This window comes from Apodemus sylvaticus, chromosome 1 (assembly GCF_947179515.1).
Source record: "Apodemus sylvaticus chromosome 1, mApoSyl1.1, whole genome shotgun sequence".
Taxonomy (NCBI): Eukaryota; Metazoa; Chordata; class Mammalia; order Rodentia; family Muridae; genus Apodemus; species Apodemus sylvaticus.
This window is the reverse complement of record NC_067472.1, coordinates 190,129,245-190,150,282: the sequence shown is the minus strand read 5'-3', so window position 1 is coordinate 190,150,282 and position 21,038 is coordinate 190,129,245. Positions and strand designations below refer to the sequence as shown.

At 48.9% G+C, this 21,038-nt stretch overlaps 2 protein-coding genes across 6 annotated transcripts in view; one reads left to right on the top strand and one right to left on the bottom strand.

Annotated features, from left to right (window-relative positions):
- LOC127673844 (zinc finger protein 235-like) overlaps positions 1-21,038 on the top strand; it is a 116,890-nt gene that overhangs the window by 58,208 nt on the left and 37,644 nt on the right. The window lies entirely within an intron of this gene.
- On the bottom strand, positions 61-19,676 carry LOC127673722 (zinc finger protein 235-like). 5 transcript variants are annotated; one of them, XM_052169516.1, is made up of 4 exons: positions 19,601-19,676; positions 9,444-9,501; positions 7,587-7,713; positions 61-2,680 (listed from the first exon to the last, which is right to left on the bottom strand). In XM_052169516.1, the coding sequence occupies exons 2-4, from the start codon at positions 9,456-9,458 to the stop codon at positions 873-875; spliced, it is 1,950 nt and encodes a 649-aa protein (XP_052025476.1). In that variant the 5' UTR covers positions 9,459-9,501; positions 19,601-19,676; the 3' UTR covers positions 61-872. The 5 variants fall into 5 exon arrangements, with proteins under 5 accessions (XP_052025476.1, XP_052025468.1, XP_052025470.1 ...); XM_052169508.1 differs by lacking the exon at positions 19,601-19,676 and adding an exon at positions 10,449-10,744; XM_052169510.1 differs by lacking the exon at positions 19,601-19,676 and adding an exon at positions 10,220-10,304.

The following is a 21,038-nucleotide window of genomic DNA, read 5'->3' as shown; positions in this document are numbered from 1 at the left end:
CCTAACCCTAACCCGAACCCAAACCCTAGCCCTAACCCTAACCCGAACCCTAGCCCTAACCCTAACCCGAACACTAACCTGAACCCGAACCCTAACCCTGATTGAGTCCAGGGTAGCAGAGATGAAATATAGATTTTAAAATATGTTAACTGTGTAATACTGGAGGGTAGTGTTTGCTAGCCATGGGAAGCATTACAAGTGCCCAGTCTTTGAGCTAGTCAAGGCATATCAAAATTAACTAGTATGTGTGTGTGTGTGTGTGTGTGTGTGTGTGTGTGTGTGTGTGTGTGTGTATGCATCTTTCATTTATGAATCCGGAGAGCTCTTGGGCATGCAACCTGTCACAGAAGCATAGAGCAGCTTAATGAATTCATGCCACACATATCCTTATCATAGAACAAAAAATAAGTCCCCCTTTAAAAAATCTCAAGCCTCTAATAAAATAAAGACCTACTCGCTGGATAATAAAAAAAAAGACTGGATGTTTTTCTGGGACCTCTGTTTATATATTTACAGGACCCTATAGATGCCAGACCACTTGACTGGACCAGGCCTTCTCCATGGACAGAGACTTCCACACCTGCCACCTCCTTCATGCCCACTTCAGCCATCATCCTCTGCAGACTCTCCACCGTGCCAGAGACCCCTTCAAAAGAAGAGACTGCAGACTATATCTAGGGAGGATATAAAATTGTTAAATATAAATCTAAATGCATCATTTCCTATCAGAATGCTATTTGACTACTTGTATAATTTCGCCAGGTTTCATAATGCTTTTTCTCATGTTTAATAGCTAAGTTATATTTTGTTTCTAATTATCTTCTCACAGACTTGATATAAAGCTCCTGCTATGTTTACATTGGCACAGACTGTCAATTGGAAGTGTGAGGCCTGATGGCGCCCTTCCCATTCTGCTGACACATGTAGGGTTTCTCTGTGTGAGCCTTCCGGTGAGCACTAAGCCCTGAGCTCCAGATAAACTCCTTCCCACACTCCTCACACTTGAACGGCTTCTCCCCGGTGTGAATTCTCTTATGGACTTGGAGACCAGACTTCTGGCTGAAGGCTTTTCCACACGTGTCACATTCGAAGGGCTTCTCCCCGGTGTGCACTCTCTGATGGGACTGGAGGTGTGAGACCTGACTGAACCGCTTCTGGCACTCACTGCATTGGAAGGGCTTCTCACCAGTGTGAATCCTCTGATGAGTCCGTAGGCTTGAGGCAAGACTGAAGCCTTTCCCACACTCCTGGCATTCGTAGGGTTTCTCTCCCGTGTGGACTCTCCGGTGAGCAATAAGTCCAGAATTCAGGCTGAATCTCTTCCCACACTCCTCACACTTGAAAGGCTTCTCCCCGGTGTGAATTCTCTGATGGATTTGGAGACCAGACCTCTGGCCGAAGGCTTTCCCGCACGTGTCACATTTGTAGGGCTTCTCCCCTGTGTGCACCCTCTGGTGGGCATGGAGGTTCCAGGCCTGACTGAATCGCTTCTGGCAGGAATTGCATTTGAATGGCTTCTTGACAGTTTGGACTCTTTGATGAGCCAGTAGACTAGAGATAAGACTGAAGCCTTTCCCACACTCCTCACATTTATAGGGTTTCTCTCCCGTGTGGACTCTCTGGTGGGTGTGAAGGTTTGATCTACAGCTGAAGCTTTTGCCACAGTCTCCACACTTATATGGCTTCTGATCTGTGTGAATTCTCTCGTGGGCCTGGAGGTGTGACAAATGGGTGAAGCCCTTCCCACACACATCACAAGTGTTAGGTTTCTCTCCGGTGTGCACTCGGCGGTGGATGTTGAGATCTGAGCTGCGGCTGAAGCCCTTCCCACAGTTGTCGCACTGATAGGGCTTTCCCCCTGTGTGCACTCTCTGATGAGTCCGAAGATGTGAGAACCGACTGAAAGCCTTCCCGCACTCTTCACATTTATATGGCTTCTCTCCCGTGTGGACCCGCTGATGGCTGTGGAGGTTGAATCTCAAGCTGAAGCACTTCCCGTAATCACACTTGTACGGTTTGTTCTTAGTGTGGACTCTCTGGTGGGCGTGGAGGTTCGAGCTACAGCCGAAGCGCCTGCCACGGTCTCCACACTTATTTGGCTTCTTTCCTGTGTGACTTCTCTTGTGAGCCTGGAGGTGTGAACACCGCATGAAGCCCTTCTCACACACTTCACACTTGTAAGGTTTCTCTCCGGTGTGCCCTTGGCAGTGGCTGCTGAGATCAGAGCCACGACTGAAGCTTTTCCCACAGCTGTTGCCTCTGCAGGGCTTCTCCCCCGTGTGCGTTCTCTGGTGAGTCTGAAGTGCTGAGCTTTTACTGAAACCTTTGCCACACTCGCGACAGCAGAAGCGCTTTCTTCCTGGATGAGTGCCTTGGTGAACGGGGACACTGACGCTATGCCTGGTGTCCTCCTGCGTACTGTGTGCAGGAGAATGCTGAGCCGACAGCTGGGGCTTGTTTTTCATCAGAGTCTGCAGACAGTGTTTCTGATGGTTCTGTCTTTTCCTAAGATGTCTTTTACTCCAAGAACCCTTTCCCTGAGTGTTGATTACAGCTTCTGGAGCTCTGGCTAGTTTGTTGATATTATGGCTTGTTATTTCCCGGCATAGAAGCTGCCCCAGCAAAAGGCACCTTAATCCTGTTGCATCAACAATCTCCTTCTTATTTGGACTCTGGCCTCCTGAAAGAACAGATAATAGAAGGTAATATCAGCACGGATGGGGGCATTATTTCTCTCTGGAAACATTAACTAGAGACCAGCATCAAAGCAACAAGAGTTCTGAGGAAAAAAGTTCTACAACAAACAGAATACACATTCAAGGGCCAGCCACAATTGACCACGAGACTGTGGGCAGCAGAGAGAGCTTCCTAGTCCTAACCTGACTCATCCAAGCGATGAGAGTGTAACGGGAAGGCACAGTGAGCTTTGGAGGCTGAGGAAAAGAGTGTACAGGGATCGCTCGGAACAGCAAAGGCCCAAACGATGATGTCCAGTTTGAGGAAGTTCCTGTGTCTCAGAGAACACATGTCGGAGGAGACTGGAATAACTTCATCTCACAAGCATACTTAGAAACTATGAGAAGAGAGCTACAGCTTTTAGATGACAAGACTCAAAGAGCGCCTACTGATGAGTAAGGGCTTCTCTGGAAAAAAGGCAGACTGCAAGGCCTGAGCAAGTGGGTTTCTTTAAATGACATCTCTCCAACCTAAGAATGCCAGGCTCACAAAGGAGCAGGGGAAGGGGCTAAATAAGGAAGATTTCAGCTGTCTTGACCTAATGCAGACATCCTGACAGAATAACCAAGGTTGTAACACTATCTGAGAGCTACACCAAAGAAACAAGAATATAAACCAATATCAAACTATAAGGACAAGAAACAACTGTGGTGAACGGGACAACTTCTGAAGCTAAAAAACAGAAACAGACAAATTAGAAGATCTGTGTTCCCGGGATGCAGCTTGGTGGCTTTTATGACACATTAGGACCGCATAGTGTCAGAGGGAGAAAGGAGCTGAGGAACGGGGTTACAGGCTGGGAGAGGAATGCTCTTGTGAGGGACAGGGAAGGATGTATGGGGCTAGAGGTTGCTGCAGCTGCCCAAGGGGCCCGGGCTTCATGGAGCTGTGGCTGCTCAGTGTGCAACCATTCCACTGTCGGTGTGCTTCGTCACGACTAAAACGGAACGCTGTGGTAACAGGTGTGGTGGTGCGCAGACACCAGAGGAGGCAAGTGCAGAGTGGAGAGATTAAGTGAGAGGTACATGGAAAGCTGCCTCTCGGAGAAGGGCCTGCTGAGGAGACTAATGCGGAGACTGGGAGGCCGCAACACTCTGACAGGGAAGAGCATTCTGGGCAGAGAAAAGAAAGCAGCGACAGCTGAGGCTGAAGACCAACACTGCTGTAGAAACTATTTAATCCTGACCTGGGGTTCCTACCCTGCTAGTCTTGATAAAAGACACACACAACCTTTATATTTACAAGAAGCCTTAAAAAGCACAAGAGCTGGGCAGATGTCTACCTTCTGTGCTAATTAGAACCTACTTTCCTGGGCTGGAGAGATGGCTCAGCGGCTAAGAGCACTGACTGCTCTTCTGAAGGTCCTGAGTTCAAATCCTAGCAACCTCATGGTGTCTCATAACCATCCATAATGAGATCTGATGCACCTCTTCTGGGGTATCTGAAGACACCTACAACGTACTTACATATAATAAATAAATAAATATTAAAAAAAAGAGAACTTACTTTCCTGTTGATAACTCTGAGTTATTACTTACTATGTTTCATCAGGATTGTCCTTATATGCAGTTGACCAGCCCTCAGGGCCATGTTCTCTTGAACTCACCCAACCCAAGGCCGCTTCTCCTTCCTCCTTCACCTTCTTCTCCCCCTCATGGTTCTCTTCCAACCCCCAAGCCCGGGCATCCTAAGCCACACTTATGTCTCTTCTGCCCACACATTAGCTGTTGTGTCTTTACTTATCAATCAGAAAGAACTCGGGGAGCGGGGTCACTCGGGTCTACGTGAAAACTCCAGGTCTAGGAGCGTACAACAGACAAGACCAAACCTCAACAGGAAGCAGGGGGGCTGGGAGGGAAGCCCAGTAGAGCTGGAGTGTGAGGAACCAGGAAGATGGATTTCCAGTCAGACGCAGTGGACTAAACCTGTTCGCCTCATGCTTGGGAAACTGAGGCAGGAGGATCACAGATTTCTCGCCAAGCCTGGGCTAGATAGCAAGACTGTTCCACAAAACAATAAACCTGCCAACAGCTTGATTTTACTGAGTGAAATGGAGGTCAACGGTCTGAGACAGGGAGCGACACAATGGGATTCCTCAGTTGTGTGGAGGAGGAAGCATCCTACACAAGACCAGAAGCAGTCCTGGGGCATTTGGGGGCTGTACTTACCTGTCTGGGACAAGGACATCAAAGAGGAGTTGTGGAATCTCCCTAAAACTATGGAAAGCCACACAGGCCAGATGTATGAAGCTGTGAATCCAAGCCGGCATTGCCCTGGAGACCCCAATAGGTTAGACATGTGACACATGGGAAACCTGACGAGGAGAGCTACTAACAGGGAGTGGAAACCACCCCCCAGCCCCACCCCAAATGTGCTACAGTCAACAGAGCTGAAAGGAGTCTGAAGGGCACTTTGATATCAGATGTGAGGATGCTCAGCTTAGAGTTTGCTATCATGTTTGTGATTTTTAAGATTTATTTTATGTATGTGAGTACACTATCACTGTCTTCAGACATACCAGAAGAGGGCATCAGATCCTATCACAGATGGTTGTGAGCCACCATGTGGTTGCCGGGAATTAACTCAGGACCTGTGGAAGAGCAGTCAGTGCTCTCAACCACTGAGCCATCTCCCCAGCCCCTGCTTTTATTGTTTTTGTTCTATTTTTGGTTCAGTATTTCCTCACTAAGCTCCCCTTCCTCCCTTTTAGAACGGTGTATTATGTGCCACTGTAGGTTGGATTATCTGGTTATTTTATTTATTTATTTTTTTATGGAAAGTTACACCTAAGAGATTGCATGAGTCTCAGAAGGGACTTTAACACTGGACTTCTAAACAGTGCTAAGACTGTGGCAGACCATGGGGATTTTATGGTTAGTCTAAATGCATTCTGTATTCCATATGACTACAAGCCTGCGGGGCCAAGGCGTGGAATGTGGTGGTTTGAACAGGTATGGCTGCCACAGGCTAGCTCATGTGTGTGAATGCTTGGTGCATAGGGAATGCCAAGGCTTGACAGGGATCAGGAGGTGTGGCCTTGTTCAAGAAAATGTGTCAATGGGAGTGGGCTTTGCAGTTCCAAATAAAGCTAGAACCGGTGTCTCTCTTCCTGCTGCCTCTAGATCCAGATGTAAAACCCCTGCTACCATGCTATCCCATCACAATAATGGACTAAATCTCAGAAATGGTGGTGTCAGGCCTCAGTAAAATTCCTTTATAAGAGTTAGCATGATCATGGGATTGACTAAGACACACACACACACACACACACACACACACATATACAAACTCACACTCAAAAAATATTTTTAAATTTTGATTTAAAGCACTTCATCTACATGTAAAATGCAGTTGTAAAAAATAAGTGAGTTTGGAGGAGCTATTTTTGAGTTTGTTTATATAGTGGATTATGTTGATGAATTTCCACATATTGAACTATCCCTGCATCCCTGAGATGAATTCTACTTGATCATGATGATCATTTTGATGTGTTCTTGGATTCGATTTGTGAGAATTTTATTAAGTAGTTTTGCATCCATGTTCATAAGGGAAATTGGTCTGAAGCTCTCTCTTTGTTGTGTCTTTGTGTGGTTTAGATATCAGAGTAATTGTGGCTTCATAGAAAAAATTGGGTAGTTTTCCTTCTCTTTTTATTTTGTGGAACTTTGAAAAGTATTGGTATTAGGTCTTCTTTGAAGGTCCAATAGAACTCTGCACTAAACCTATCTGGTCCCAGGCTGTTTTTGATTGGCAGACTATTAATGACTGCTTCTATTTCTTTAGGGGTTATGGGACTGAGCTCAAGAAGAAGGAAGATCAAAGTGTGGATACTTTGGTCCTTCTTAGAAGGGAGAACAAAATACCCATTGGAGGAAATACAGAAACAAAGTGTGGAGCAGGGACTGAAGAAAAGGCCATCCAGAGACTGCCCCACCTAGGGATCCAAACCCAGTCAGTAAACCCAGACACTATTGCGATGCCAAGAAATGCTTGCTGGCAGGAACCTGATATAGCTGTCTCCTGAGAGGCTCCGCCAGTGCCTGGCAATACACAAGGGGATACTCTCAGCCAACCATTGGACTGAGCACAGGGTTCCCAATGGAGGAGTTAGAGAAAGGGCCCAAGGAGCTGAAGGGGCTTGCAGCCCCAAAGGAGGAACAACAATATGAACAAACCAGTACTCCCAGAGCTCCCAGGGACTAAACCACCAACCAAAGAGTACACATGGAGGGACCCATGTTTCCAGCTGTATATGTAGCAGAGGATGGCCTTGTTGGACATCAGTGAGAGGAGAGGCCACTGGTCCTGGGAAGGCTTGATGCCCCAGTGTAGGGGAATGACAGGACAAGGAAGGGAGAGCGGGTAGGTTGGTGAGCAGGGGAGTGGGGAATGTGATGGGGGTTTTCAGTGTGTGTGTGTGTGGGGGGGAACAAGGAAAGGGGATAACATGTGAAATGAAAATAAAGAAAATATCTAATAAAAAATTATTTATTTTTATTTTATGTACGTTGGTGTTCTGCCTGCTTTTATGTGTATATGTGGGTGTCAGATCTTCAATAAATAAATAAATAAAGTAGAAGCTGGAGAGAGGATCCTGCTCTTCCACAGGACCCAGGTTTGATTTGTAGTTCCCATAACCATCTGTAACTCGAGGTCCAAGGGATCTAGTGCCTTCTTCTGTCCTCTGTGGGCATCATGAGTGAATGCGACACAAGACACACACGCAGACCAAACACTCACAGACACATAAAATACAAAATATGTAAACCTAACAGGAAAGCAGAGGACTACAACAGACACACGGGATGTGAACTTCAGACATCACCAAGGACACGGGCCCCCGACCTCACCCACGGCCAGGAGGTTCCTGAAGTTCTCCAGCATCACATCGTGGTACAGCTTCCTCTGGGCAGCGTCCAGCAGCCTCAGCTCCTCCTCACTGAAGACCACGGCCACGTCCCTGAACGTCACTGCCTCCTGTGACAGCAAACACGTGACGCCTCAGGTTCATTCCCAATGCCACTAGGACCTGAGCTTCTGTTCACACAGTGTCTATAGTTAGGGTTTCTATTGCTGGGACACAACGCCATAACCAAAAGGCAAGTTGGGGAGAAAGTCTTTACTTGGCTTACACTTCCATATTCCTGTTAATTCAGGAACTAAACCACTTTCCCTGGAGGAAGTCATGACAGGAACTCAAACAGGGCTGGATCCTGGAGGGAAGAGCTGATGCAGAGGTCACGGGGAGGTGCGGTTTACTGGCCTGCTCATCATGGCTTGCTAAACCTGTTTTCTTATAGAACCCAGAACCATCAGACCAGGGATGGCACTACCCACAGTGGGCTGGGCCTCCCACATAGCTCACTAATTAAGAAAATGCCCTACAGTTGGATCCTATGCGGGCATTTCCTTTCATTTCTTAACTGAGGCTCCTTCCTCTCTGATGACTCTAGCTGGTGTTAACTTGACACACATCACAGCCAGTACACCCATTCACCCGTTTCCATGGCTACAGAGAGGGCTAAGGGACAAAGAAAAAAACCAAACAAATAAACAAACAAAAAAACCCCGCTGTGCAAGAAACTTGGTGTCACTTCTGGGTCACTAGGTTCAGGACATGAACTGGGTGTCACGGATTTCAGAATTAGCACCAACCCACGGCCTCTGCATCAGCTCCTGCCTCCAGGTTCCTGCTCTGTTTGAATTCCTGTCCTGACTTCCTTCAGTGATGACGGTACTGCAGAGCTAGAAAGCTTGGCTAAACACCATGTAAAACACCCTTTGCATTAGTATTCACAGTTCAGTTTCCTGAACCATGACTCCTGGGTGCTCTCAGTGGTGTCTAATAAACGCACTGAGATTCCAGGCTGCTGGTGTGTCTCCATCAGAGTACAGGGCTCATTCGATCCCAGCTTGTCTGTACGCCTGTCTGTGAGTCTGTCCTTTCTTCGTCCCTCCATCCCCCGAGCTGGGTCAACCACAGAAGCCGTACACTCTCCATGGTTGTTCAGGAAACGAATGCTCAGGATGCCTGCTGCAGGAAATGAGGGGGGCCAGAGGCCTGTGCATGTGTGCATACATGTCTGCAGGCATGTACCTGAGGGTGCACATGCATGTAGAGGCTAGAGGACAATCTCTGGTGTCCTTTCTCAGGTACTGGCCACCTTTTTTATTGCTGTTGTTTAGAGTCAGGCCAGGCCTTTCCCTGGCCTGGAACTTGTCGAACAGGCTAGGATGGCTGCCCGTGAGCACCAGGGATCTGCCGGCCTCCACTGAGTCCACACACAGGAGGCCTGCTTCAGCAAGGTGGAAGAGGAAAGCTGGACTTCCCTGTGTGCAGGTGCCCTGGGAGGCCGGAAGAGGGCGCCGGACACCCTGGAGTGGAGTTACAAGTGGTTGGAAGCTATTGGGTGTGGGAACAAACTGAGCCAGAGTCAGTGCCCCTAACCACCGAGCCGTCTCTCCAGCCCACTCTCTCTAAGTTAATTTATTTTATTCATCCTTTCACACTTTCCCGTGTGCAGTGCGCTTGGAGCACATGTCCCCATCGTCCTCTCTTATCCCTCCTCCTTCCAGACCTTTCTTCTCACAAACTTCCCCTCTTACTTCATGCAGCTCAGAGAGGCTCGGCTGCAGAGCACCTGCCCAGCATGCATCCTGTTCCCAATCCCTAGCCCTGTGGGGAATGGGGAAGCATCCCGACTCACCTGTGACTTGGTCATTGTTCTCTCCTCTCTGAGACAAGGCAGGGCTCTGGGAAGCAAGCTGGGGGAGGAAGGGCTCCGTGAGAGCATTGCTAGGACCGTCCCACATGGCTTCCTCGGCTTCTCCATCAGCCCCGAGGGCTGTGCGCGCTGACCAGGCTTTCTACCTCAGTCCTGCTCATCGGTAGTGCAAGCCTCCAGGTTACCGGACTCACTCACCACATTCTCTATTTCTGGCAGTTTCAAAGGTGTTGGGCACTCCTCCCCTTCACAGATCTGCTTGTGGTGATGGGTTTCCCAGACAAACAAATGCTTACGAAGCCCTGAATGCCATTGAAAGCCTGTGACTGACCACCACTCTCAGAAGGGTCTGTCAACTGTGACAGCTCTCTCACACATTATTGTTTCCATACATGGGAGTGAAATTATCTCTCTCTCTGTCTTGCTGTAAAAGGGCTTAATTACTAGTAAATGCTGCTCATTTGCAAGCACCTCCACAAAGTCTCTTTTCTCTCGTGCATAAAGATAGCGACCTAGTAAAGGGGACTGCCGCTAAAACTGGTCGGCTGAGACTTTAGACCCCACACAGTGGGGGAAGAGACCGGACTTTGAAAAGTTGCCTTCTGATCTCCTCGGTGTACAGGCTGGGGCTCGCCTGAATACATACATACATACATACACACACATTCATTCATGCATACATTCATTCATACATACATACATACATACATACATACATACATACATACATACATAAAATCAGAACCAGAGCTGCATACCACTTAAGCCTTCAGGACACTGGCCATCTATCACCACCGCTGCTCTGCCAGGCTCGCGGGAAGCTAGACTCTCCCCGGAGCTCCACAAGCGGCTGAGATGGATGGGTTCAGGAATCCGGAGCATCGCCACCGCAGGCAGAGGCCAGCGAGAGAGGGGCGCCCACCCCCCCCCTCCATCCCCGCCTCTCACTGCTCCCCAGCCGCGGACTCGGTCCCGGAGGAGACGTACCGGGAGCAAGAGTGACCAGGGCCGCAGGACGCTCTGGGATCTCACTTCATCTGGAGCACCACCAGGCCGCCTTGGCTTGCGGAAGTGGAAGCTACTTTAGCGGCGCTGGAGCGGGAATTACCATTCCCAGAATGCCTCTGTGGAAGCGCCTTGCTCTGGTGCTCTTCTGGGACTACATTTCCCAGAATGCTAAAGTTTGGTTAAACTCCATGCTGTTTCAACTCTAGTTAGGTAGTTAGGCCCTGGATATAGCTTTCTGGGAGTTTGTTCTCCTGAGTTGCTTTTCGGGTTCGTTTTGGTTTGTTTTCATTTGTAAAATACCATGAAAGGCAACTGTAGATAAGTTGTTGTTGTTGGTGGTGGTGGTGGTGGTGGTGGTGGTGGGCGCTTTTTTCTTTTTTTCCCCCAAGACAGAGTTTCTCTGTGTAGCCCTGGCTGTCCTGGAACGGCCTCTGTAATACAGGCATTGAATTCATAGACCTCCCTGTCTCTGCCTCCCAAGTGGATACTTTCTAAAACATTGAAGTCCCATATGAAAGCTAAAACTTAACTGTAGCTATAGGAGCTTGATTCTGAATCAAGTCAGAATCCTTTCACAGAATCCCCGTGAGGTGTGAGGGAGGGGGCACCTGCCTGGAATCTTCTAGAGAGGGGCTGGGAAAGTGACCCGGTGGTAAAATACAGACTATTTTTGTCACCGTTAAGTTGCTATGAAGAGACACCATGACCGAGGCAACTCTCAAAATAGAGAGCATCCATGAAAAGGATCATATTAGTGATGGGAGTGCCCCATGCTGTAAAAACAGACCACGGACCTGTATATGCCAGTGGCACATTTGCCTCTTTATACAAAGAATGGGGAATAAACCACTCCACTGGGAACCGCACAACCTCCAAGGCATCAATAAGGGAGCCTACTCCTCCCTGAAAAAAAAGGAGGGGGAATACAGGGTGCCTCAGGACTAAGTCCTCAGGAAAAATTAATAGATCCCTTATTTACACTTAATTATAAGGCCTTTCCTCTACCTATAAGCCCTGGAGCCCCATGCTGCCCCATGTTTCCCATGGTTTATTGGAAGGATCCCCCAACCAATACCTGGGTGGGACCAGCCTGCTGGCAGCCATGGAATGAGGGTTTGTGTTTTCCAAGAAGGAGTAGAAAAACTCATCTGGGTTCCTGGTGGATCTATCAAACTCCACACTACTAATGACCCAGATGAGACCATTGAGGCCACCGAAGACCACATTGCAGAACTGAGCGAATCTGATGGGGAACAGAAACGATCGTCAGCTACAGAGCAATGCTCTCCCAACCATGGACCAACAAGGGGGCACAGTGATGAGTCCAGCAGAGAGAGGACATCCTCAGTTATCCCCCAAGTGGCTTGGGAGAGCCTAAGGGCCCTTGTAAACAAAGCCCAGAAACTATCCCCTGAAGAGGCAGAGACAGGACCCTATACCCCTTCTTGTTTATGTGTATCATTATAACAAACAACTCAATGGTACATGCTGCTTTCCTTTATGGGCAGTGGTGAGAAATCCACTGATACCACTCCCTGTGAGTGGGGATTCTGGACCCCCTGTAACGTACAGTGATACCCACTGATGGGAGAAAATCCTTTTCCAGTTCAGCCCACCCTAACGGCTGCCTTTTATGTCTCATACTTTCTTATGGAGGGATTCTGTCTGAATGAAACTGTTTGTCCACTGGACTTCATTACTCTAGCCAGTAACAGGTGATTTCTCTAATTGGATTGATTGACACTGTGAACCCCAGGGATGTTGGGCCATTCCCAACTATGCCCCTTCTATAGGTTATGACCCCACAACTCATATCCAGTACACTTTAAAAAAGGGTACTATGGTGGGCAATGGAACTTTTCCAGTATCCCCAAGGAGCCAAACTAACCCTAACACTTGAGAGATGGAGCCAGAAGTATTAGGAATTCAGAGATTTTCTTAATGACAGAGCAAGTTTGAAGCTAGCCTTCTCTACATGTCATCCTGTTGTAATTTTTCTTAAAAAAGGAAAACTGAAAAAGTCTGACAAAAATACACATCTAAGAGAAGGATAGCATGGAATCTAATATAGGATGGTTAGAAACTCATGGTGGAAAGCAGAGAGAGGGGTGAGGGAGGGAGGGTTGGGAGAGGAGGAGGAAGAAGAAGAAAAAGAAGAAGAAGGAGGAGAAGGAGAAGGAGAAGGAGAAGGAGGAGAAGGAGAAGAAGGAGGAGGAGAAGGAGGAGAAGGAGGAGAAGAAGGAGAAGAAGGAGGAGAAGAAGAAGGAGGAGAAGAAGAAGGAGGAGAAGAAGGAGGAGGAGGAGGAGGAGGAGGAGAAGGAGGAGAAGGAGGAGGAGGAGGAGAAGGAGGAGGAGGAGGAGGAGGAGGAGGAGGAGGAGGAGGAGGAGGAGGAGGAGAAGAAGAAGAAGAAGAAGAAGAAGAAGAAGAAGAAGAAGAAGAAGAAGAAGAAGAAGAAGAAGAAGAAGAAGAAGAAGAACAAGAACAAGAACAAGAACAAGAACAAGAACAAGAACAAGAAGAACAAGAAGAACAAGAAGAGAGACATGAAAAAGGTAAAAAGGTATTTAGGAGATAAAGGTGAGAACTTTCCAAAAGCAATAAAAGACCTTGCCTGCAATTCTCAAATAGAACACAAGCCTAACATCAGGGCATGGTGGTAACAGCATTGCAGAGATGGGGGCCAGAATCATCAGGAGTCCAAGGTCATCTCTAGATACACAATGAGTTCTAGTCTTTTGTTCCTTTTTATCAAAACACTCTTTGCTGGGCGGTGGTGGCACACGCCGTTAATCCCAGCACTTGGGAGGCAGAGGCAGGTGGATTTCTGAGTTCGAGGCCAGCCTGGTCTACAGAGTGAGTTCCAGGACAGCCAGGTCTATACAGAGAAACCCTGTCTCAGAAAAAAAACAAAAACAAAAACAAAATTCCTCACACGTTTTGCAGCAATCCTGTTTCTGTGTGGTTCATTCAGGGGGGCGGTGAGTTAAGACGGTTCAGTTTTAACAGTATCACTGTATAGGCAGGCTTTGGGGGCTCAAACTCCGCCCAGTGTGAGAAAGCCCTCCTCTCGGCTGGCTGCCAAGGATGGTTTCCTTCTGGATGCCTTTGGATCAAAATGTAGAACTCCCAGATCCTTCAGGACTATGTCTGCCTGCAAGCTGCCATGTTTCCTGTCATGGTGACATTGGGTTGAACCTTTGAAACTGTAAGCCAGCCCCAGTTAAATGTTTTACTTTATAATAGTTGTTGTGGCCATGGTATCCCTTTGCAGCAATGAAACCCTAACTGAAACATAAGCTTTCAGCAAGGATATTCACATTGAATGTCCGAGTCTGAATTTCTCTCTGGAAACATTTTCCTAGAAACAAGCATCAAAGGCGGACGGGCATACGAGAGTTCTGAGGAACAAAGATCTACAACAAAGATAGTGCCCACTCAGGAACGAGCCACCACTGGCCATGGTGGGAAATCTGGGGTAAGCCCAGGAGCAAAGGTTCAAGGTCACCTTAGGCCTCCGCTGAACGCCTGCCTCCGAATGCCCACATGTAGCTGTGCAAAGAAAGGTCTGATCGTCAGAGGCACATGCAGAATGGAGAGAGTGAGCAGGAGACACAGGAAAAACTGCCCCTCAGAGGCAGCTGAGGACTCCTGTGAGACGATCACAGTCATTGGAGGGTGGTGGGGGGCGTGTCTCTCCACCAGGGAGAATTCTGAGCAGGAAAAAAGGTCAATAGCTGAGACACAAAAACAAAACTGGAAAAGAAAAAAAAAATGGAGATAGGCAGAGCTGGAGTGTGCGGCCCTAGAAGGGGAGGTTCCAGTCAGGAACAGGGGATGAAGCCTGTCACCCTAATTCTTAGGAAGCTGAGGCAGGGGATCACACATTTTGGGCAAGCCCAGGCTACACTGCAAGACCTTGTAGAAAACAAAAAACTGAAAACAACTTGATTTTACGGAATGAAATAGGAGGTCAACGGTCGGAGGCGAGGAGGGGTACAACGGCACTCTTTGCCTGAGGGAGGGAGAAGCACCCTACACAAGAGTACAGAAGCACTGGGCATCTGGTAGCTGAACTTACCTGGATCAAGGACGCATGAAAGAGCTCTTGGAAACTCCCTGCGGGTAAGGGATGCCACGGAGGTCAGGCGTGGGACAAGGGTGGGCTACATGGAGGCCCGGAGAGGCCACTGCGTGAAGCTGTGAAAGCAAAGCTGGCCTTGGAGACCCCAAGAGGTTAGAAGTGCTGTGGGCACAGAATGCCTGCCAAGGAACACCGCTCACACGGAGTGGAACCAGCCCAAGGGAAAGAAGTGTGATCCAGTCCACAGAGCTGAAAGGAGTGGGGGCGGGGAGGCTGCAAGGCGCTGTGACATCAGACATGGAGAAGCAGAGTTTGGGGTTCACTCTCACGGCTTCCGTTCTGGTTCTGGTTCAGTATTTCCTCAGGGTGCACCCTTTCTTCCCTTCTGCAATGGTCTAGTCTGTGCCACTGCATGTTGGATTCCATGATCTGCATTTTTATTTTAATTTTGACCGTATAAAAGAGATTGTTGTTAAGAGATGTGTTAAAGAGATTCCATGAGTCCAGAAGACACTTTAGACTTTGGACTGTTAAACATTACTGAGACTGTGATAGACTCGGGAGACTCCTGTGGTTGGACTGAATGCATTTTGCGTTCTGATATGACTACAAGCCTGTGGGGGTCAGGGAGCGGAATGCAGTGGTTTGGATAGGGACGGCTGCACACACTCATGTGTGTGAGTGCTTGCTCTGTAGGGAATGGAGAGGCTTGGCAGGGATCAGGAGATAGAGGAAATGTGTCAGCGGGTGGGCTTTGGGGTTTCAAATACTCAAGTCAGGCTGAGGTCTCCTGCCTCTGCTGCCTGAAGATCTGAATAGATAGCTTCCTGTTACCATGTCAGCCCAGATGCTGCTATGCTCCCAATCATGATGACAACGGACTACACCTCAGAAGCAGTAAATGAGCCCCAATTAGCTGCTTCCCTCTATAGGAATTGCCCTGGTCATGGCATTCACACACACACACACACACACACACACTCACAAAGGAATGTTTCAAATGTTTTATTTAAAGCACAGCATCTGTTGGCCCCATGGGAAGATCTGCGGTCTCAACTGATCTGGACCCCTGAGACCTCTCAGACACTGAGCCGCTAACCAGGAGGCATACACCAGCTGATACGAGGCCCCTGACACATGCACAGCAGAGGACTGCCCGGTCTGGCCTCAGTGAGAAGATGCACCTAACCCTCCAGAGACTGAGGCCCCAGCAAGTGGGGAGGCCTGATGAGGTAGAAACATCCCTTTGGAGACAGGGGAGGGTGGGGATGGGGGTCAGGAGAGGTACAGGATGGGGAGTGGTCGGGGGCAGACCAGGAGGGGATGAAGTCTGGAGACTTCAAAGGCTAAAAAAGGAGAATAAAAATAAATAAGGGGCAAGAGAGATGGCTCAGTTGTTAAGAGAACTGACTATTCTTCTGGAGGTCCTGAGTTCAATTCCCAGCAACCACATGGTGGCTTACAACCATCTGTAATGAGACCTGACGCCCTCTTCTGGGGTGTCTGAAGAGAGCTATGGTAGTGTACTCATATGTATAAAATAAATAGATAAATAACAATAAATAAATAAATAAATAAATAAATAAATAAATAAATAAATAAATAAAGTGGACGCTGGGAAGATGGTTCAGAGCTTCAGAGCTCTGGCTGCTCTTCCGGAGGACCCAGGGAGTGTTTGCGACACCCACATGGTGGCTCACAACCACCTGTTATTCCAGATTCAGGGGATCTAATGTTGGACCGTGAAAGGCAGTCTGTGTTCAGGTTGAGCTAGGTTTAAACCCCGGAGACCCAGTAGAGATTAATCTACAAGGGACGGGAAGTCTGTTTGCCCACGCTCCCAGAAACTGGGCTCCTGACACCACGAGGCCCTAAACTCCATAATCTTGTGGCCATCAGTCTCATAGGGCATCGCCCAAGCCCCTGGTATTCTGGCTGGACCCACCCCACAGTGACCCGGCTGTAGCCCAGCCCACTGTAAAAGGGGATGTTTGCCCCTCCCCTCTCTCTTATTCTCTCATCCTCTTACTCTCCTCTCCTCTTCTCTCTCTCTCTCTCTCTCTCTCTCTCTCTCTCTCTCTCTCTCTCTCTCTCTCTCTCCTCTTCTCCCCTCCCCCCTCTTTCCACGTGGTCATGGACGGTTTCTACTTCTCTACCTTCCCCTCCTTCACTCCACTCTTCTACAATAAAGCGCTAAAACCAATAGATTGCCTCCCAGCGTTTCTAGCCGCCAGCCTAGACCAAGGACTCTCCAGAGAGGAACCACCACACCACACCTTCCCTCCCCGCCCCTTTCCCTTTCCGCCCTGGGGCCCTGTTCTCAGTTCTTCCACGGTATCCTGAGAGCTAGAACTTCTTGTCCCTGGCCTGGAGACTGGAGACTGCGTGCTTTCCTCACCCCCAGGGGCGGGGTCCAGCGACCTCACAGGCAGCAGTTTCCCACATCTGCCCTGTCAGAGCCTGCGAGCTCTGATGAGACAGGATTTTTCTCCCAACCACCTTTTCCTCACACCGACAGTGGGCTGGGCACTCTCACATCACTCACTGATTAAGACAATGCCCTACAGCTGGATGCTACGGAGGCATTTCCCCAACTGAGGCTCCTCCCTCCCTTCTGACTCTAGCTGGTGTCAAGTTGACACACAGCACCAGCCAGTGCACCTATTCAACCTTCCCATGGCTAAAGAGGGGTTAGAGGACAAACATGAGAAAACGCCGTGCAAGGAACTTGGTGTCATTACTGCGGCTCCGGCACTAGGTCCGCTGTTATTAAATAGGAAGTCACAGATTTCAGAGTCAGAGAGCACCAAGCCCTGTCGGGAGCGATGTGCTGACTTATACTGCACACAGCTGCCAATGCCCAGCTCCTCCTACACTCACGATGCCTGGCTCCTCCTGGGCAGGAGCGCTCAGGCCCCCCCTTCACCCCCAACCCAAAATGCCCTGAGCCTCATCTCATGATTGAGTGACGACATCACTTAAAATGCTTTGCGTTGAACAAGGTTATGAATTACAGATTCAGAATTCTTTACTAGTAAATTTTTTTATTGGCAACATCTATGCAAATATTCCCAAATCCAAAAATTCTCCAATCTGTGAAATGCTTGTGTGCCCCACTGCTTGGACGGCACTCGAGTCTGAATCACTCGTAAAGTCCCGAGTCCTATCAATCTAACAGGGTGTACTGGCTGGTTTTGTGTCAACTTCACACAAGCTAGACCTTGGCAACTTCTCAATGCCTCAGTTTACCCATGTGTGCAGCAGTAGCTCCATCCCAACATCCCTGAAGGGATTAAATGAAACTGCCGAGGAACCTGAGACACAGCATGATATTCATTAAGCAGCCTATATATGTCTAACAAACTATCAACATAGTCTACATTATGCCAATCATGGCCACACACTGTTCCATAAAGGTTACATTGTAAATCTATATAATGTATAATATACATATATATGTTAAATGTTCTGTCCATATAGACATATATAAATTCATTATACATATATATGTCATTGATATATACATAATCACTTTAAAACAAAAATTCAATTAAATGAAAGTTTCAAAAAAAACTGCTATTTTTAATCACTTACCAATGTACCCAAGATATTTTAAAGGTGTCTGTTTTAGGCCAGAATAGAAAATCAGGGATACCTAGTGACTACAGATTAACTGGGAAAATCACCACTGTTGTTAGCAAAACCAGCATCTACTCGCTGGAACTGACGGTACTGCAGAGCTGGAGAGCTTGGCTGAACACCATGTAAAACACCCTTTGCATTAGTATTCACAGTTCAGTTTCCCGAATCATGACTCCTGCGTGCTCTCAGTGGTGTCTAATAAACGCGCTGAGGTTCCAGGCTGCTGGTGTGTCTCCATCAGAGCACAGGGCTCATTCGATCCCAGCTTGTCTGTACGTATGCCTGTCTGTGAGTCTGTCCTTTCTTCATCCCTCCATCCCCCGAGCTGGGTCAACCACAGAAGCTGTGCAGATGGTGGCAGCCAGACGCTCCCGGGTTGTTCAGGAAATGAATGCTCAGGGCATCCCAGGCTGGACATAAGGGTGAGCAGTGCTCTGTGTGCTCGTGTGTATACATGTATGCATTCATGTGAGTGTACATAGGTACATAAGGGTGCACATGCATGCACCTTCCTCGGGTGCAATCTAGGGGGTTTTGTGTGTGTTTTGGGAACAGCGTCTTTCAGTGGCCTGAAACTTGGCAAATAGGATCTGGGGGCTGCAGAGCGCTTGTCCAGTAGACAGTTCCAATCCCTAACCCTATGGGGAATGGGGAAGTGTCCCGACTCACCTGTGACTTGGTCATTGTTCTCTCCTCTCTGAGACAAGGCAGGGTTCTGGGAAGCAAGCTGGGGGAGGAAGGGCTCCGTGAGAGCATTGCTAGGACCGTCGGTCCACATGGCTTCCTCGGCTTCTCCATCGGCCCCGAGCGCTGTGCGCGCTGACCAGGCTTTCTACTTCCGTCCTGCCCATCGGTAGTGCAAGCCTCCAGGTTACCGGACTCACTCACCACATTCTCTATTTCCGGCAGCTTCAGGGGCGCTGGGCGCTCTTCCCCTCACAAAGCAGTGATGGGTTCCCAGAAAAACAATTCTTTAGAAGCTCCGAACTCTAAAGAACGCTGTCATAACTGATGGCCACTCTCAGAAGGGCCAGTTAATTTGACGGCTATCTTACACATACTTGTTTCTATACATGGGAATGAAATTCCTCACCACCACCACCACCCCTGTACCGCTAAAAAGTTTACATTCTAGTGAAGGTTGCTATCTGAAGAAGCCTCCAAAAAGGCTCCCGCGTGCGTGAAAGAAGGACCAACAAAACCTGAACCCTTTCTTAGAAGGGAGGTTTTGCCCCTGCTGTGGAGCCTGACCACTTGAGTCTCTGGACCCCACATGGTGGAAGGAGTGACTCTACTCCCACTTTTTATAAGCTGTGGCACTCCCCATTCTAAGTAAATAATGCGCGCGCACACACACACACACACACACACACACACACACATCACGTAAAAACCAGCGCTGCATACCAGTTAAGCCTTCAGGACACTGGCCAGCTGTCATCAGCGCTGCTCTGCCAGGCTCCGGGGGAAGCTCAACTCTCCCCGGGGCTCCACCAGCGGCTGAGATGGGTCCGTGGATCCAGGCAGCGCGGCCCCAGGCAGAGCCCAGCAAGAGAGGAGCGGCCGCCGTCGCAGCAGCCACCACCACCACCTCTGACCACAGACTCTGTCCCCGAGGGACACGCAGGGAGCACGACCGCACCTTAAGGGCCACCGGACCCTCCGGTGCCCCTCACATGTACACTGGGATGGCAACCTTGCCTCCCAGGAACGGAAGCGACCTTGACCGCACAGGCGCAGGAACTACAGTTCCCAGAATAAGACCAGCAGAAGCGCCTAGCTCTGGAGCACATCTAGGACGCCATTTGAAACCTTCCTTAGAAAGGTCACACTCCAGTAGATAGGCTCGGCCCCCGTTTGATAGGGCCACCTACGCATCTCAAAAATTTTAACCGAGAAATGTTTCTGTCCAAAGGAAAGACGGGGACAAAAAAAAAAAAATGGAGCAGAGACTGAAGAAAAAAACATCCCGAGACAGGTCGCCCCACCTAGGGATCCATCTCATCTGCAGACACACCAGACACATGGCACTTGTAGCTATTGTAACATTGTAGCACACAAATCCCCACACTATTCCTGATGCCAAGAAGCGCTTGCTGACAGGATCCTGACAGGGTATTAAGGTAGGCCACCACGACTGGCTGTGGATACTTTTTAAAAACATTAAAGTCCCATATTCTATTTTATTGTAAAAGCTGAAACTTACTTCACAACTATAGGAACTCGATTCCACAGCAAAGTCAGAGCCCCTGCCTAGAATCCCCCAGTGAGGGGCTGGGGGCGTGGCTCAGAGGTAGAGCCCCTGCCTAGAATCCCCCATTGAGGGGCTGGGGGTGTGGCTCAGTGGTAGAGCCCCTGCCTAGAATCTCCCAGTGAGGGGCTGGGGACATGGCCTGGGGGACAGAGTGTCTGAATCAACATTCTATTGCTGTGAAGAGACACCACCTCCACATCTCTGCCTCCCTGCCTGCTTACCCCTCCCTCCCTATACCCTTTCCCCCTCTCTGTCTCTCTTTCAATAATTTATTGTTTAATTTTTATTCATTTTACATCCCGATCACAGCCCCCTCTCTCCTCTCGTCCCAATCCTACCCTTACAAATCCCTCCCCTCTCACTTCCCCCCTCCCCCGCTTTTGTACCACCCTGCCCTGGGATATCTAGTCCCAGCTGAACTAGGCACATTCTTTCCCACTGCAGCCCAAGCAGACAGACCAGGTAGTGGGAAGGGGGTCCAATGGCAGGCAGCAGGGTCAGAGACAGCCCCCTCTCCACTTGTTAGGGTCCCACAGGAAGCTGCACATTTACTACAAATGTGTAGGGGTCCAGGTCCAGCTCCTGCATGCT

Bases quoted from the DNA above. Each gene is read 5' to 3' on its own strand.
- LOC127673722 (XM_052169506.1), bottom strand. From the start codon at position 18,991: ATGGAGAAGCCGAGGAAGCCATGTGGACCGACGGTCCTAGCAATGCTC. The intron at 7,714-18,862 runs GTGAGTCGGGAC...TTGCTGTCACAG, and splicing joins GAACAATGACCAAGTCACAG to GAGGCAGTGACGTTCAGGGA. The intron at 2,681-7,586 runs GTGAGGTCGGGG...CTGTTCTTTCAG, and splicing joins CAGGAACCTCCTGGCCGTGG to GAGGCCAGAGTCCAAATAAG.